Source organism: Panulirus ornatus, chromosome 73 (genome assembly GCF_036320965.1).
Source record: "Panulirus ornatus isolate Po-2019 chromosome 73, ASM3632096v1, whole genome shotgun sequence".
Taxonomy (NCBI): Eukaryota; Metazoa; Arthropoda; class Malacostraca; order Decapoda; family Palinuridae; genus Panulirus; species Panulirus ornatus.
In genome coordinates, this window is record NC_092296.1 from 3,145,322 (window position 1) to 3,165,137 (window position 19,816).

A 19,816-nucleotide genomic window follows, 5' to 3' on the forward strand; every position below is an offset into this window, starting at 1 on the left:
TAATTCATCCTATTATGGAAAATGCTCACTAATTTGGAGAGAACTACATTATCTTACCTTAAAAATTTTACCTGTGCCACACACCAGTATTGGTCTTCTTTCCCCAATATAGATATTGCTCCGCTTTCTGCTACAATGGACAAGCTTCTTGTGTGGCCCTTCCATTAACTAGACCATTGCATCACATGATTACTATCTGGCTGTTGAAAACAAGGGTAAATCATTGCACTGCCCATTTCTTTTCCACCACCACTAGGTTTTGGAAGCCTGCTTTCCCAAATCTTTTCTAATAGTTATGACCTACTGTTCTTTCTTAAAGGCAAAGTTTTAGCTTCCTCCAAAACTCTGACCTTTTTCCCTTTCTTTCCAGTAAAGGCCTGGCCTTGAGGGATTTTTCTGACCAGACTCTTAAGAAATAAATAAAAATGGGTGGTCTCTGAAATGGAATGGTTATCAAGATACAAAAATGGTACATGAAGTATAAAAAAACATGGAAAATTAAATACGCAAGAAGAGCATGTGGTTACAAGGGATTCAATATAATTGTGTAATACCACCTACAGCAAGTACAGATATGGAAAGGGCTTGCAGTGAAAAAATTTGTCATTCTTGCAGCAATAGGTTCATTTTCTGGTATACCCAATGGAAAAGAATACTAAACACTATTTTGTAAAGCATTATATTAAAACATACTGACCTTACCTTCAAAACAAATTTCAGGATCTCAATCAAAACAAGCATTTCTGATAGTTTTATTCCATAAGGCTGTATAATCTTTGGAATGGAGAGTGGTTGAATTTGTAAAGACATACCTAAAGGATAGAGAGTTGAAGAGAAGTTTGAGATATTGGAACAAGTCATTCCCACTAAAATATCAAAGGATGATGATCCTTCAAAGTTTTCTAAATTACATATATACAGACATTTGTACATGTCTTTCTAAACACTGATATGTTTTCACTGCAGCAGAAGTTAAACCTAATGAAGGTAAACCAATGCATGCAAAATACTGAATGTTATACACAGACAAACCCCTAATGTCATGTAGAGAAATGGCAAAAAGCTGGTCTCAATTTGTGATAAAAACTTATATGCATGACAGGTCTCGTTAAAGCTTGTGATTTCTTGCATAAAATTACAAAGATTTAAAACAAATAAAAATCTAGTAAGACATCCTACACTGCATAAAAAAAATCTTCTTTGAAGACCTGCATGCAACCGTCCAATATCCACCAAGCACCTGACAACTGGCATTTTGATACAAGTTTCTGTCATGAACTTTCAAAAGCCACTGTATCTCACTCATGATCTAGAGTTCTGCCACGTATACAAAAAATATAAAAAAAAGTCAAAAATTTCATTCAGTCACAGGAGAAACAACCACACAAATTTACAAACCAAACACCTGAGCACACAGTTAGCAGCATCCTTTACACACACTTGCATCATCACCATGGGAAGGTCTGACGAGGACTCAGCTGAGACACTCCATGCCATCTGCAAGAAGTTAAAGTTGTTAACTTGTGCTCAACAGTTTACTTGTGTAAGTAGTAAGGTATATAGAAGGACTGCAGCAAATGGATTACTTAACTCTTGCAGCTGAAAAACAGTGAATTCAGGCAAGAAAGACTGGGAATACATTGCAGGAAGTTCAACTTACTAATGAACCTGTACATTCAATCATATGATGCAGTTTTCTTCATCCGTTTCCAACTCGCTTCCCAGGCCCTTTCATCCCCCACAGACTGCATTTTCGCCCCTCTCTCAAACTCTTGCATTTACCTCCCTCACACCTAATCCATAAACAAATGACCATGGTGAAATCACACACCCCTGCAGCAGACCAACCTCCACTTGGAACCATTCACTCTCCTCTTTTCCCACTCATACATACACCTTACACCTTTGATAAAAACTTCACTTCTACCAGTGTAACTCGCACATCATACACCTTAAGACCTTCCACAACAAATCTATTTGAACCCCATCATATGCCCTCTCCAGATCCATAAACGACACATACAAATCCACCTATTTTCCAAGTATTTCTCACATATTCTTAAAATCAAACACCTCATCCACACAGTCTCTACCACTACTGAAACCACACTGCTCTTCCCCTTCTGTTGCTTTGTATATGCCTTCATCCTTTCAATCATTGCCCTCCCATATAGAGTATGCTCAACAAACATACAACTCTCTAGTTTGAACACTCGCCTTCATCCCCGTCTTTATACAACGGTACTAGAAATGCATCCTGCCACTCCTCAAGCACCTTACAATGATCTATACATATGGACAATATTCTTACCATCCAATCAACAACAGTGTCACCCCCTTTCATAACAAATTCAATTGCAATACCATCCACACCACCCACCTTGTCACATTCCATCTTAAGCAAGGTTTTCAACACAAAATCTCTTCACTTAACCACTCTCCATGACTCATTTCCCATACCACCCCAACGAAAACATCCTGCATCTACCATTCTATCATCAAACACATTTAACAATCCTTTAAAATATTCACTTCATCTCTTCACTTTATCACCACCTGTTATCACTTCCCCTTTTGCACCCTTCACCGATGTTAACATCTGTTCTCTTGTCTTTCGCCTATCATTTACCTCTCTCCAAAACATCTTTTTATTCTCCCCTAAAGTTTAATGATACTCTCACCCCAACTCTCATTTGCCCCCTTTTTTTTTTTCAATCCTTACACCTTCCTCCTGACCTCCAGCCACTTTCTCATACATCTCCCAATCATTCCCAGTAGGTACTGCCCCAGTGCCTCTTTTCTCCTTGCTCTCTGCCAGCAGCCTGTAAAGGGTAGGGCACTTAAGGCTAAGAAGCAGCAGCAGAGTCCTTTAGTTATGGAGACTATGTCATTATGGCTACCCCTTTGAGGGAGTTCCAATTGGAACAGGTGTCAGATGTAAATAGACATAGCACGGGTTGATGATGTATGAATGATTTTGATGCCATTTGTGCGTTCCACCCCATAAAACTGGGAAACAGATTAATGGTACATATGCAAGCCATCAAGGGCTAAGTAGTATCAATATATAACAGTGCAAGAGAGTAATTCAGTTTAAATTGAAATTCTTAGAAATGACAAAGAATATGAACATACAATTTCAGTGCAAGGAGTTTCAAAATGAAGGAGTGTGCCAAAGTCTATAGGGATATAACCCCCCCCCCCCCCCAAAAAAAAAACCTGCAATATACCAGAAAGAAAACAGAAAAGTAATTTACCATATACTAGCTAGAATGAGGAGAAGTGGGAGACCAAATTGGAGGTGGAAAGATGGAGTGAAAAAGATTTTGTGTGATCGGGGCCTGAACATGCAGGAGGGTGAAAGGAGGGCAAGGAATAGAGTGAATTGGATCGATGTGGTATACCGGGGTTGACGTGCTGTCAGTGGATTGAATCAGGGCATGTGAAGCGTCTGGGGTAAACCATGGAAAGTTGTGTGGGGCCTGGATGTGGAAAGGGAGCTGTGGTTTCAGGCATTATTGCATGACAGCTAGAGACTGAGTGTGAACGAATGAGGCCTTTGTTGTCTTTTCCTAGTGCTACCTTGCACACATGAGGGGGGAGGGGGATGGTATTCCATGTGTGGCGAGGTGGCGGTGGGAATGAATAAAGGCAGACAGTGTGAATTGTGTGCATGGGTATATATGTATGTGTCTGTGTGTGTATATATATGTGTACATTGAGATGTATTGGTATGTATATTTGCGTGTGTGGACGTGTATGTATATACATTGTGTATGGGGTGGGTTGGGCCATTTCTTTCGTCTGTTTCCTTGCGCTACCTCGCAAACGTGGGAGACAGCGACAAAGCAAAATAAAAAAAAAAATAATACTAGCTAGAAAATCTGCTAAGACTTACTTTGAACTTCTGTACTTGTCTCTTATTGCATGTTGCTGAGGTTCATGTACTCTGGAGAAGGCACGATACAAATTAACATAACATTCCCTCAGATCCTCAAGGGTGTATCCTGTAGACTCCTTCATGTGAGATGGCCAGGCAACACGACCCTATGTATTAAATATAATGAAATTAAAGATCTTCAAACAGTAAAGTTTACAACAACAATATCTAAGTTACAACTTTACAATAAAACTATTTTCTTTTGATTTCTCTTTACCTGTGTATGATTGGCTAAAGCAACAGCAGAGGCAGCTATCAGCGAAGGTAGGAACCTCAGGAATGGATCACAGTCTAACATTGTCACCTCTGCCAGGAACTGGAAAAATTATGATAAAAGTGCATTGGTTGAAAATGCTCATTACAGTTTACAAGCAGCACTTATATTGTATTAATGAATACAATATTTAAGAAAACCAATCCTGAGCAAATACAAGAAATAAACCCACGAAAAACTATATAAAAGTTATGAAACCAGCAGGTTAAAGAACTAGTCATGCTAACAATGAAGCAAAGTCCCTTTTGCCCATCACACACCTGTCCAACAGAAGCAGGCACATCCATGCCCTACTGCCTATGCCTTTTTTTTAACACAAGGTTCAGATTCACTTCATTTTTGAAGAGTTAGCATTTGTATAAAATTTCTGAAACACTAGTAAAAAAAAATATAAGTACATTTCATGCAAACTAACAACACAACATTAAAGCATTCCTTCATAAACTCCCATACACTTCTAAAGTACACACCACTACCACAAAGTATCCAATTTTTTAGTTTTTAATGAAATCTGCATCGAATTGCAGTTTCTAAAACTAGCTATTTCAGTTTCATTTACTAAGGATTGATTCATATTTTCATCGCATGAGAAGCAACCAGTAGTACTACTACTTAGGAGCCCAAAGCTGGCTAATGCTAATTGCACATGTTTACCTTTATCCCTATCTAGTTCAATTGCAAAGTGATCACTTTTGAACAAATGAGCATCTAGAAAATGTTTTTCCATTTCATCTACCTGCCATTAGAATATCTTCATATCTTTCAAACAAAAGTGTTTGCAATTTAATGGAAGAAAAAATCTGAATATACATAATGAATCCATCTTGGACTGCACCACATACAAGTTTTAAGCTTTCTGCCAACATCATGTTCACATAATGCACCAATTACATTTTTCTTCATACATATTTGCCATTTCCCATGCCAGCGAGGTAGCACTAAGAACAGAGCACTGAGCCTTTGAGGGAATATCCTCACTTGGCCCCCTTCTCTGTTCCTTCTTTTGGAAAATTAAAAACAAGAGGGGAGGATTTCCAGCCCCCGCCCCCCCTTTTAGTCACCTTTTACGACAAATACAGTACTTAAATTTTATAAAATCTTCCAGTCATTCTCCCTACACATCAACAGTTTTATCACTTTCACACTTTAAGGCATTACAAAATCCATACTTTCCTTCCATATAATATCTGCATATAATAGTAATCCTGCCAAGTCCAATACTGTTTGCACCGTTTCATCTTACCTCACAATCATTTCATGGTTTCCTCTCATTCATGGAAATTACATGACTGTGCATATTCTGATTACCTAAGCTATGTAACAAGCTATAATACTATTTGCTCATTGCCAGGTTTGGGTAGCTTCCAATTCAGCACTTACAAGAGCTGATATGTTGGTTTAATTCATCAAATATCAAAAGGCTATCAAACAAAACAATTGTTTCTGCAAAACACCATCTGCTGTTGATGGGTTAACGAGTCTCCTGACCTAATTGTCACCAGTCATTCCTTAATTGAAGTGCTAGTTCACATGCACTTAAGCAACTGTATGGAAATGCTGTGATCAAGTTTAAAGGTCATCAACCCTTACTCTACATATCATAGCTAGGGAACTTGCTCATCAAACTACCTGCTCAGGAATGCCAAACTTGTATTCATTCACTTGGACAAGTGTTATCTACTGCTTGCCAGGAAAAATGCATTTACTTACTTGCTTTGGTAATAATTTTCTTTAGATTGTCAATTACTATCAATGTTCAGTCATTTGCAGTTGCTACACTGACACCATGAAATGAGCTTTGAGCACCTTTAAATAACCTGTCACCTATAACAAAACCTGGACATAAGCTTCAACCATGTTCCCATTTCACATATTCAAGTTATTAACTTGGTGGGCTAAACATCTACAAAACTTCACTATAGGTTTCCATCTATGGTACCATAATCTCAAGCAAACATATGAAATAGGTCAACAAACTATTTACCACTACTGCCATGCAGACAGCATAGGAATTGGATAATGCTGAAAATAATGTTCATAAGTTTCATGATGTGCTTTCTCCATGCAATGTCAGGAGACAATAAAGTAATGCTATGAATTCATATATCTATCCCTTATGACTTAGCACTGGAATCTTCAGAATATCATTATTAAGAATATAAAATCATTATCAATAAATCAAAAATACATACATCATGCATTAACTTAAGATTGCTGCAACTACTACTTGTTTACCATATGCACTTCAGCCACAGCCAAAAGCATCCATAAGCATACCCACCACTTTCAAGCTAGGTCTAAACAATTATAAAATAGTGCAATTATACCTACCAGAGCTAAATGCAAGGTCTCTTCATTATTCTTGCACATTCTAGAAAATTTATTCACAAACAGGTGTGCAGTTGGTACTGCCATATCAAAGCTTAGAACTTTTAATATGAGGTGCTCCATGCGCAGGATCTGACCAACTTTGTATGTATTATCCGTTATATAGGCAAACTGTCCTACATCAGGTGGGTAGATTTCTTCATATTTTCTGAAATATAATTATGCTCGTATTATCTGCTTAATCATAATCTCATGCATATCAAAATTTTCAAAAGCAAATTTGAAATCTATGAACAAACTGATAATCCATTTCCTATTACACATCAGGGAGCTCATGCAGTCTCCTACATTCTCATACTGCAAATTCCTCCACACCTACACCCTAATCAAATCCCCTTGATAAAAATGTCACTTTTGTATGAACTCATCTCCAACTTACCCTACCCTAAACTTCTTAAGATTAGTTTCATGGACTTACAATGACAATAAAAAACATGGTTGAAGATCACCAGTTAATAATTCTCCTTTATATCTTAGTTATTAATCCAACCCCACATAAACTCCCGATAACTTCATTCTCTATTTTCTACTCACCTGTAATAGACTATATACCTTAAAATTTCTAAATAAATAATTTTGGGTTTATAAAGAGCAGATGTGCCCAAATTTTTTTTGTAAATCTGTCAATAACAGGTTACCTCAGAATGAATGAAGTTCATTAACCCTTAAAAAGAAAAATAGGCTAAAGAAAAAGAATAAAGTACACATAAAATAATAGTACTACTTGAGTCAGCCTAGCAGGGTTTGGCTAAAAAGGATGGAGTGTGGCTTGAAGTCTGACAATTGGGATAAGAGGGGTAGACAGGTCTTTCTTTCTCTTGAACTTTATAGCACACACAACAATCACCTCTTAAAAATGCACAGCAATAGTGACGAATAACATTAAATATATTTAGATATTGCACTACAAACTAAAAATAAATGGAAGGAGGGGGATTAGCCAACACATTTCTGGTGATACTTCATGTCCTTCAGAAAAGGACACGGAAGCTCTTTAAGCTCATCACACTACTTTTATCTCTTAAGGGTCACAGAATGGCTGGAAAATACAATAAATATATGCAGAAATTATACAACATACACACTAAAGGATACACATGATAATTTATAAATTATGCTTTGTATTCAAAATAAACTTTTAAATATTCTTGGTTTTTACTATCATCTGTTAGCAAAGTTTTCAATCACCCTAGAATTAAATCTAAGAAAATTTGGTCCATCTGTTACGTAATCCTGGGAACAACAGTCTTCCCACAATCAACCCAACAGTTCATCATCCCCTCAGGGTTTATCAATAAATTGGCAGAAGAATGGCCTGGGAATATCTTTGGGGTAAAATCTGGAGTCAATGTGGGGAGGAAAGTAAAGGAAGGGGAGGCATTCTTACTCAAGATGACGTGGGAATGTGTGATAGTGCAAGGAAATGCCTATGCATCAGGTGATGGGAAGAGTAAGGAAGAGAAGTCTGTTTTGGGAGAAGCAGAGCAAAAGCATCAGAATGGATGGCTGTGGGTTTAATTGTAGGGCAAAGGGAACCCAGTATGAATGAAAATGGCATTCAGCTTGTGGCACTGTGGTGAAAAAGGACGAGTAATGTGAATACATATTTCAAAAAAGGCCAAAATAAAGAGCAAGAGGAAAAAGACGAGAGGGCTTTAATGTTTTACATGTCGATATCCATAATAAAGAGACTTCTGGCTGTAAATCTGATGAAAGGGATAGCCGGTAGGATGTTTAATCACTTCCTGGTGGAAATGTGAAAGCCTATAGAAGCATTAGTCAAGAGAAAATTAGGTGGGTGGGAAGGAAGCGGTCAACAGGAGCGAGCTAGGAAAAATACTGCATAAGAAGGTAAAGGCAAGTTTGGATGAAGAAGGGTTAAAGCTACAAGTAAACTGAAAGGCAAGTGGGTGAGATGTGTTGAGATAAGCATTTGGAATGAAGGCGAGATGAGGACATGTGAAAACGGCTCACCCTGACCAGTTCATATGGTCTGGTTCAATCCTCTAACAGCACATCAACTGTATACCACATTGCTGCAATATGCTTTATCCTGTGAACAACTCGCGCCTACCAGCATCTTCAGGCCGATATCTCAAAAGATATTTTTCACTCCACCCTTCCACCTCCTCAGTTTCCCCAAATTTCCTTGTTCCCCATTTCTGAAATGCGTATTTACCTTCTTAGTCAGCCATTCCTCATCATCCTTCTTATCTATTTATTTATCTAATATACTTAATCGCTGTTTCCTGCGTCAGCAAGGTAGTGCCAGCAAAGAGAAGAAGAATGGCTCAATCACATATACATAAATGCCCATATACACACATATAAATACATATACATAGCAACATATACATATATACACATGTACATATTCATACTTGCTTGCCTTCATTCGTTCCTGTCGCTACCCTGCCACACAGGAAATAGCAACCCCCCCCCCTCACTGAGGTAAAGCCAGGCAGACAAAAAAGGCCACATTTGTTCACACTCAGTCTCTAGCTGTTATGTGTACTGCACCGAAACCACAGCTCCCTATGCACATCCAGGCCCCACAGACCTTTCCATGGTTTACCCCAGATGCTTCACATGCCCTGGTCCAGTCCACTGACAGCAAGTCGACCCCGGTATACCACATCATTCCAATTCACTCTATTCCTTGCAAGCCTTTCATCCTCCTCCATGTTCAGGCCCTGATACCTTAAAATCTTTTTCACTCCATCCTTCCACCTCCAATTTGGTCTACTTCTTGTTCACTCCACCTCTGACACATATATCCTCTTTGTCAATCTTTCCTCACTCATTCTCTCCATATGTATAAGCCATTTCAACACACACTCTTTGCTCTCATAAGTACTATTCTTCCTTCCACACCTCTCTCGCATTCAATTATTTCTTACTCGATCAACCCTCTTCTAACTAAATAATCCTGAAACATTTCATTTCCAACACATTCACACTCTGTACTTTTTCATCCAAGGCAAACACCTCACATCCATAAAACACCATTGGAACTACTATCCCATCAAACATCCCTACCACTGCCCTCAAAAGTACTGACCTCTTTCCAAAGAAACACCTCAATGTGCCCAGGAACTATGGCTCCTCACCCACCCTATGGGTCATTTCGGCTACGATTCCATTCACTGTCATTTACATTTCTTGGTATTCAAAATGCTCTACATCCTCAAAGTTCTCTCCATTCTAACCCACAATGTAAATGACCAGTGTCTTTCCTCTTGAATATTCAATCTGATGAAGCATGATGTGCTGAAAACCCATCCCTAATAGATTATCAGACCCCATACTGGTCTCCCCAGGTCAACCAGACCCAGGGGATGAGTGAAGAAAGGCTGACAAAGGATCCATTTCAGTAGTGGGAGTAGATGGAGTAAAGTAAGCTATGGGGTATTGAGGCCTGAACATTCAAGAAATAAGAATTGGATTGAATGAACTGGACTACAGTAATATGGTATTGTGGGAGCAGCACACTATCAATGGGCTAAAACAGAGTCCAAGCAGCAGTCAAGGCAAACTACAGATTAGTCTGTGGGGCTTATCTAAGGATAGTAGGCAATGCTTTTGGTACAATATGCATAAATGATAATATGCACATACAAGGCTTTGTTCCTGTCACTGCTATCTTAAGGCAAGAAAGGAATTTACATTTAAAAATATTTCAAATGCATCCAATGCACTAAAGATTTTTTTAATTTCATCACAATAGCTGTTAAAGAAGCAGTATATTTTACATGTACTTTTAAGAAGACATCACACACTCCTTAAAACAAATTCCAAGGCAAGCAGATATTATGTATTCTGAAAGTTATTTCATCTTTGTTTTCATTATTTCCCTACAATCTGTTAAAACACAGCAAGTGTGAAGCTACAACAAGCACAAATGATCATGCTCTACAAATTGTACCAAACCAAAACCATTCTACTTACGCAGCTATGAACATGGCAGTTGTACCAACAAGCTGCAATTTGTCTCTCTTGACTGACATATGGGATAGAAATCTGTCTATGTAAGAGACTGCCAAATATAACGTTTCAGTGTGAAGACTGTATTCTTCTGCTACTTCCACAAGCCAGTCAACAAGAATCCACCTCATGCTTGCCGTTATATCAGTTTGCTTTGACATGTAGTTTGCACGAGGCTTGTGGCACACCTGAATTAGAAGGGTAACATTAAAGATTCTTAAATTCAAAGAATGAAAGTTAAACTAAGGTTAGTTACTCTACATCAACCATAAACAATCAAAGCAATATGCAAAATTCAAGCATTTATACAAACTTTAAACTCTTTAATCGTAGGTTAACATGACAAATTTAGCACTTCAAGTTTATAGATATATAAATTAAAGCTTAAAGCTGAAAATTAAGTCTAAAGGAAAAACATAGCATACACAGTGAATGTACTCTAATCTCATGCACTGCAACTGTATGTCAGAAAATCAACATGGAAGAACTTAACATTAAGTTGACAAATGTGAAATACAACTAACAGAAATTAAGAATACACAATTCTAAATTAGATTTTTATTCAAGGCTAATACAATGGTGTCGCAGATCTCGAATACCTCTTAAATTTAGCCAGACATCACTAGTTTTCCACTTTAATTATTTATTTACCTTTGGCAGAGGAATTCGAGAAAAGGATAGTTTTCAAATATGAAAGGGGTTAACAGGTACAACATGCATTTCCAAAGGAAAAAAACAAGTATAATGACTACAAATCTTCAACAAATAATAAACCGAATGCAATACTACACTGCAAATGATGTTGTTGCCTCATTAAATCTTGGAGAAAAACTGATCCCAGCAATTAATATCTTAAAGTAAACATTCCCTCCCTCTTTTTTTTTTTACTTTCAGAATAAAATAAAAAACAAACATGCAACCAGTAGATCCAGGACAGCACTCAAGACAGTGTATGAATTTTGGAGACAAAAGAAGTAGGAATCAAAAACCAAGGGCATACTAAGATGAAAGCAAAAAAGTACAGTATTATGCAATGCTTTAAGGAAGGAGTCAATGTAGTAAAACTTGTAGCATGATGTTCAAAGGTCTGAAAAACTAGAGGCAATGTAAAATGTGTGTTACAGATGAAACGTCTTTCTGATCAGTGTCATTTGCAGAAAACCTCATGAATAACCTACCAATAAGTGTTGGTTAAACTATCTTAAAAACTAATGGTATCATTTTCCTATGTAGTACATTACCTCTGCTTCTCTAAGGTACTGATATATATCAGCCGCATACTCTGGTACATCATATATGTCGTCATTTCTACTTTGCAGGACATCTTCTCGGGGCGTAGTTTCCATTACCATCAGGTCATCTTCACATACACTCATTTCCATTACATCAGTTGACGTAGTTGTACCATCTATATCGGACGACCTTCAAAGAAGACACACATTAAATACACTTCCCCATGTACATCAATTGTTATGACAAGGACTCGCACAATAATAAAAAAGTGTACTTACTTCTGTAACCCTGTTATTGAAGGGTCAAGATCTGGAATACTTTCCGATTCATTGTCTTGATTGCACAACCTCTCTCTTAAAGGTAAAGACAATGAACTACTTGAATTTGTGGTGTGGATACTAAAGGTGGATCCCATGGGTAAACATGATGGTGAATCTTCATGTATTGAGAAAGACGGTTGGCTTGATGACGACGATATGTGGGCAGGGCACACATTTTCATCACACTGTTGTGGAACTCCCGTTTCATAATTAATACCCTAAAAAGAAATAAACATGCGAATAAAACCTATTATCATTAGAATGAGTAGCAACATGTACTGTACCTTAAAAGCTGTTCATTCATGCTTTGTCAAATACACAGCAAAGCAATCATCAGGATATATTGCAAGGATACCTACTGATAACTCGGAATCACTACCTATCAAAAATTATGGATTACATTACTCAAGCAAGCAAGCAAGCAAGCATATCAACATTTGCTTTGGGCTTATATCAACAACGTATAACTTGTGGGTATGGAGTTAACTGCAAAGTTGCTCATACTCTTACAGTTGAAACTGATTAAATTAACAATTACAATCAATATATCAAAAATTCAACTTTTTTTAAAAACCCTATCAACTATAAATCTTTCAAGTTGTGCTCTGCCTATTCTAGTCCAAACTGCATTAATGACCTATAAACAAATACTTTATATAATTTTGCAATTTACTCATACCATAACTTTCTAAAGCAATTGTTGTAATAAAATCAGAATGCAATTTGCACATAAAAAACTTAATGTCTTATTCTACGTATACAGTTTAAGCACAATTGAAGTGACATCTAAATATATGCTATACATGTTTATAGAAACAAGTTCCCCTTTTCTTGAGCTATGCAAACATCATTAATGTCATTCTATAATGATCTAACCAGTCGAACCGCCTCCACTTGGAGCCTGTACTGTACATCCCGATTACTTTATTCTTGCACCTTTCCAGTGACAGAACCATTTCTTTTTCTTCATTGTAAGAAATGAACTACAGAACCTTGGACACCAAAAGCTGTTTAATTATTCATACCAACGCTCATATGGCACTCCTTTCGTGTGGTACTACAGTAACATAGTATCTCACACCACTCCCAAAACAATGTACTTGAACATCAATAAGGAATAACATTTCAATGGCAGGTTTGAGGGCCGAGTCACTTCCAAAACAATGTACTTCAACGTTGAAAAGGAATAAGATTTTAATAGATTGAGGGCCAAGCCCTCCACTTACCTACATGTAAATTTCTAACAAAACTGTACTTTAAAAGAGGGAAGTCCAAGCAATTTCTTGTACTTGAACAGCATTACTGCATCCAAGTGGACCCATTCAAATTTACAATCTAAGCGTAAGCATACATGAACTAAAAAGTATATAGTTCAAGCCTCCTGAAGAGTACATGCTAGGTCATTACTTCAGAAAAGCACTAGAGAATACAAGCGGTAAGTATTGTTCCTCACGTTCGTTTCATGCTGGTCACAAGTCCTATACGCAGTACACCTACTGCCACTTCATTTGCATGCCGACTTATATATATATATATATATATATATATATATATATATATATATATATATATGGAGCGTGTTAGAGGACTCCGCCTGCTACACGTTACACCGTAAGTTGAAGTCTCATCTATCGAGGGTTTATCATCGTCGGTTGATTTAAACAATCGACTTATGAAAGAACTCGCTTCAAAAGAGTCCATGCTTTCCCTGCTACGGAACGCAGCGCGGACTGGAAGATGCAGGAGCCCCTGGAATAAGGGTCCTTGGGTTATATGATAGATTTACTAAAGCTTTACTGGTGTTACGCCGCGGGTAAAAAGCAACCAAAGGCAGGGATTTGTCATTCTTGTCGAGTTTTTCGCCGCAAATGAGACCATAATTTTCAAGTTAATGATGGCATCGCAGACTTCGAGCTGCAGGAGCTCCTATGGTTACACACATATACTTTCGATTGATTACATGAGAGATTGCTAGAGTGTGGATGTGAGCGAATGAGGCCATTTAATAACGCGGGATAACTGCAAACATGAATATACGTATTTCATGAATATATTCATACTTACACAGGTCTTTTACGTAGCAGTACAGCAGGATAGTGGGATAGAAAAGCCTCGAGGAATCATTCACAAATAAAGTAATCACCTATTTGGAGGACGATGTTCTACAGTCGTGGGTCCAAAATCCTCAACCATGTCCTTACGTATGACGAAATTGAGCCATTAAGTAGGAGTAAGGTGTAACCCTCTGCAAGAAAATTTTTAATCGAGACCAGTTCCATGTCTTTCAGATGGAGTGTGTTTGAGGACGAAATGCCAGCAATTTAGGTGAATGAGGAGGAAAGAAAGAAAGCCATCTGGGCCTTCTCAGGAAGGTGACTTTAAAACCCGCCGTAGCCGATTCTGCGACGTGTCAATTAAGCAAGGGTGAAGATTGGAGCGTATACGAAGTGCATCTACGAATACGAAATATTAGAAGGCATAATTTCTAATACTCTTTTGCAATAACTAACTTCTAGCATGACGGGAAGAGACAAGTATTGGACCAGAAATTTCATCGAGGGCGATAATATTAAAAACAATGACCTAGAACATCCTGGTCCCCAAGACTATTCAATATAATGTCTGGAGCCATCAGAAACACTTGAGCGCACAGTGCCAAAAATAAAAAGACCCTGTGTGTAAATTTACTACTACAACAACCAGGATGTAATAGTTACGTGGGCCTGTGAGCAGCAGCTTCCGACTGTTTGTTCAACCAACGACCCAACTTAAGGTTGTCCTCAAGTCCTCCGTCTGTCTGGCAGGTATTGGGAAGCCACTGAGCAGGGAGGTGTATTTCTCATGGTATCCGCTTGGATATCGTTAGTGACGACTAAGCAAAGAACAAGCACTTCCTTGATAGTCGTGCAACTCCTGTGACCTTGAGTTTCATATTTCTGCCACTTCTAAACGTGGGCTGCTTATATCTGTCTACAAAGTCTCTCAAGTTTACTCTCGGGATCAAACACGTAACTCGTTCTTGACAGCTATATTTTCTTACTGCGAGTGATGGCCATGCCTTTTGACGAAATTTCTTGTAAACACTCATAAACACTTTCCTACATATTGGACAGGTTTAGTAGCCTTTTACCTCTTGTAATTCAGGTACCATTCTAGTTGCTTTCCTCTAGACCCTCTCAAACAGCAATTCATTATTTCTCTTTTTCGGGCTTAATTTAATCTTGGTCCGATTCTGTGTCGTAAAAATAATAACACTGGCTCATGTTGTACCATATTCGCATTTTGTAACATTAGTTTATATTGTGAAGAACCTCTAATTCACTTGCCCGTGTAGTTACCAAGACTCAAATCAAGCACGAAGTTTCACTTCCCTGTGTAGTAATACTAGCTACATCACGTGGAGCCAATGATTCGCAACACTATGTGGTGACACTGGCCTATAGCAGCATGAAAGACAAATGCTTACTTCAGCCCAATGGAGTAACACAAACTCATTACATAGGACCAATGTAGTAACACTGATTCGTATAACAGCTGACATCGTTATTACAACCGGCTTACACTTTGTAAAGAGACATCAAATGTAGTACCTGGCGTGCACCAAGGGAACTCGCTTCATCCTGAAACAGTGATTCACATCATCTATAAGAATGCTCGTATTCACCCCTTAGAAATACTCACGAACCTTTGTTCATCATACATTAGTTGAATAGGAAAGCACATTAAGGACCCTAACTATGGGAAACCTGCCGCCTGTCAGTCTTCAACCTAATTTGCTAAACAGCTCGGCGCTCACCTCTACCCATTACATCTAAACTCAGCAAGCAAACCGCCTTGTAGCCTTGTACGACTGAACGGTCCACACTCGGGTCCAACACGTTTACAAAGAAAATCCAAATTCTTACGACTGCCAGTGGATGGACTCGGAAATAGAACCATACCACAACCCTTCCTCCCATGCAGCTACACACCACGGTACTCCAAAAACACCGGACACAGCAAGGCACATACCACTTTGTTACCCACAACGAATGCTCAAGTGCTTGAAATCCAAAAGTTTTCCTTCTGAAGTATGCACGGAAACAGCCCATCCTAAAATGAGGCGAAGTGCCCTTTCTTTAACAAGATAAACATATGGGGATTGCTTTACCTGCTAGACTAGTTCAAAACAGTATCATGTATACGTTTAAGCATAAGCCTGATTAATATCTCACATCAAATGCACGACTGACATTTGCACCTCCTTCGCTACAAGCTTACAGACATTTCCCTTTAAAAAAAAAAATCGTTTTCTCCATCTCCTATCACGTCAGTCGATAAGTTTTTGTTTTTTCCGCTATCACAAACAGTCTAGTAATGACCCAGCGATCTGCTGCCGTTTGAATACAGCTGCAAAATTATAACAAGACATGTAAAAGATTCGAAATAATTTTCCGTCTTAACGTCTTGGGAGCCACTATCAAAAGAGCAGATTTTGCGATTTGAGTTTTTGCACGTGAAGAATATTCTTACATGAAAGATCATGAAAGGAAAATAAACCAATCACGTAAATGATGGATGCCTTACCTTGCCCAAAGAGAATCAAAGCGTTTGATAAGCGCGTACTGAGACCATTTAGCGGAAGTCTGATGTTGACACGTCTTGCAAGGCAGCAATTCATTCTTTTTTAGCAAAAATCCACTTGCTACTGATGCCTCATGTGGCTTTTGTTACACAAGCGTTCATGGCTAAAAATGTGCACAGTTTAATTATGACATTTATCATGTGGCTTTTGGTATCCGTTCTTTAAGGGTACCCAACCTTTACATAGTGTGTCTGCATGAAATCAATCCATCTACAGTTTATGCCATTTTCTCATGCTAGTCATTAAATGCCCTCAAGATATCTCACTTCTGAAGTTTCGAACACATGTGCGAAGTCTTGTAAAATTCAAATAACACGGCACCGTAAACCAGTTTTATGTGAACTGTCACAAATGATAAGCGTAAAATCGATAAACCTACGTATTCAGCAAATGGGTTCAATAAACTACACGCACTCAAAGTTCGTTAAATACAAAAATATAAAATCTCTAATAAACTTGTCACGCTTGCCGACCCTCAAGTGACCAAGAAAGTTTCAATACTTTACAGAAACTTGTCAGAATAAAAAGAAGTTTGTACTGAAGCACCACAAAACAGATTGGCATTCAATGCAAGCAGTAAAACATTTCCACAGTGAAAGTAAACTAGTACATCAGTTCTCGTTTGTGTCACCTGACTTTGCAGCCAATTGTAACTGGTGTAAACATTCTTCAGCAAAACATGGCCAGCATCAATCTGACACCAGTAGCAGACTGCAATAATGGCACGATCGAAAAACATTTGAAAAAAAAATCCCTTTAATTTGCGCCATGCGCGACCTAACGTTGATCATGGGCGCCATTACCTATTTGTTTACTTTTTGCAAAACGTCCGAGTAACTACAACAAAAATTGACTTTGGCAATGTTAAAAAAAATGAACGCAAGACGCTGACAGGTAATCTCACATGAACACACACACACACCAACACAACAAAAATGAGAACGTGTCCATAGTACCTATATCAATACAGTTACCTCAACTTTAATCCCAAACTGACAATCATGAATCTGATGGGAATTTGCAAAGCTTCACATAATCCCACACAGAACTAAGAAACTAAAAGAAATTGTACTTTCGGTACGTACAATATAACTAAAATTTTACATTCACCATAATTAGAACTCTTTCTTCCTGGGGTGGTAAATGCAGTGTTCCCTTTAAACTACAGTAAATATTCAACCTTCAGTAAATTATCTTGCAAGACATTACAAATCTTAATTTCCTCCACATGCCTCTTGCTCACAAGGACGTAAAGACAACCTCGAAAAATCTCGTAACTCTTACCTGAAACACAGGAATCTAACCTTAATGGTAGTAAATAATACAATTTTATACCATGAAAGGTAAAGACTACATCTTCTTCGAGTAGGATATTTAAATTTCAATTTTTATTTGCAATGAACTTCCGAGAATCTATGTAAACAAAACTGTTCGACTCGATCTCTCTCGATGATCGTCTGAAACATACTTTTAAACTCCTCCTCTTACCTGTTTGGCTGCTCTAGTTGGTTGTTTTCGTAAATTGGTGTTAATAGTTCCGAGCACAGGTCGTCTGCTTGCCTGCACATTGTTACTAGTTCTTGGATCTACTTGCTTTACTCTTCGTTGGGCCGGAATTCTATTTTCTTGGTCTTCATATATTTGTGATGAAGACATAATGACACCAAAGGTACAAAGCCAGGATATTCAACTCCAATTTGGTCCAGTTTTATGGCCCAACGAAGCCGATTTATACTAAAAACACCACATGAGAAATAATCCAACTGATCTGTTAAACGGAACACGAATTTGAAGCTGCTGCGAGTGACCAGCTGAGCAGACGTCCAAGTCCGCCGCCCGGGTTTGAAGCAACCAATCAGCGCTGGGAGGGTCGTATGACGTCACTGCGCACGCATACCTGACGAGCCCCACCAACAAACGACAGTATGTAAATATTAGCTGTTTGAGGCTTAGATGATCAATGTGTACGCTTATTCCTGCATATTTCCGTGCAATGATATATCTCACTTGAACGTGTGTATTTCTGAAAGACACACACTCATCCGTTGCTTGGTATTCTAGATCTCATCATGAATACCCAAAAGGCGACTCAATAACCTTTGGACATTTAAACAGCGTGCGGGAAATATGAAAGACTACTTGCTCTCACTAACATGCATTTTACTTAATATACTTTTAGGAAAAATATATTTGTTTCTTGATATCTAAAGATTTATCCCTTTCTTCTTGATGAGCTTTTGAATTACTATGAAGTAGAAACGAACACAACTTATGAATTCATGGGAACATATAATGCAATGATAACTAAATAATGTAATGCTTATCAATGAAATGATTTTCAATAGAGCTAAGTATTTAAACGAGACTAATTTTTAGACGTTCTGGGTTATAAAAACCTATATATTTATGGAGTACAAATATCCCATTATGAGATTAAATTCTTAACCGAGCAAATGCTCAAATCCATATGACAACTTGTAAAGCAACTCGTGTAGCTTTCAGATATTGTGACAAAAGTAAATGTTTTGATTATACTAGGTTTTTCATTATATTGAATTTTAATATACAGTTTAATGTTGCATATACGTCATTTACTTTATCGATATGAAAGCTACAATATACCAAATATTAATATCTTATATTCCCTATAAGCTTGGTTGACAAAAAGGATTCCAAATGAAAAGAAATTAAGAATTTTCCGTAAAACATAGAAAATTAATTCTTTTATTTTCAAATTTAAAGCCTGTATGCACAATCCTTTGGTTTCCCAGCGTAGATACCAGTTACCTTATTAATTTTGGCATTTTAATTCCCTGCATCTGTAAGCATTTTCTTGATCTGCAGCCTAGAAATAACTTTATAACTATAGTGTGTAACTTGCATCATCAGGAGGCATCAGACAACTCCGTCTTGGTGCTTCTGTAATAAGGATGCCATTTTGTGGATGTGGAATTTCGAGAGAGGAGGTGAGAGACGGGAGTACGTCCGGGGAACTTCCCTCGAGGTACAAAATTCTGCTTTACTGTTCGTTGTCTAACTGATGAATAACTAGC

At 37.9% G+C, this 19,816-nt stretch overlaps 1 protein-coding gene across 1 annotated transcript; it reads right to left on the bottom strand.

Annotated features, from left to right (window-relative positions):
* Positions 1-740: 740 nt before the first annotated feature.
* CycA (cyclin A) lies at positions 741-18,597 on the bottom strand. Its single transcript, XM_071661491.1, has 8 exons — positions 18,252-18,597; positions 12,098-12,357; positions 11,828-12,008; positions 10,551-10,774; positions 6,546-6,750; positions 4,158-4,256; positions 3,899-4,047; positions 741-1,497 (listed from the first exon to the last, which is right to left on the bottom strand). Exons 1-8 carry the CDS (start codon positions 18,417-18,419, stop codon positions 1,449-1,451), a joined length of 1,335 nt encoding a protein of 444 aa, XP_071517592.1. The 5' UTR covers positions 18,420-18,597; the 3' UTR covers positions 741-1,448.
* Between the last annotated feature and the right edge of the window lie 1,219 nt (positions 18,598-19,816).

Coding starts and splice junctions, on each gene's coding strand:
- CycA (XM_071661491.1), bottom strand. CDS start 18,419: ATGTCTTCATCACAAATATATGAAGACCAAGAAAATAGAATTCCGGCC. Junction 12,358..18,251: donor CAACTAGAGCAGCCAAACAG/GTAAGAGGAGGA, acceptor ATTTCTTTTTAG/GGTATTAATTATGAAACGGG. Junction 12,009..12,097: donor TCAATAACAGGGTTACAGAA/GTAAGTACACTT, acceptor TCTTCTTTGAAG/GTCGTCCGATATAGATGGTA.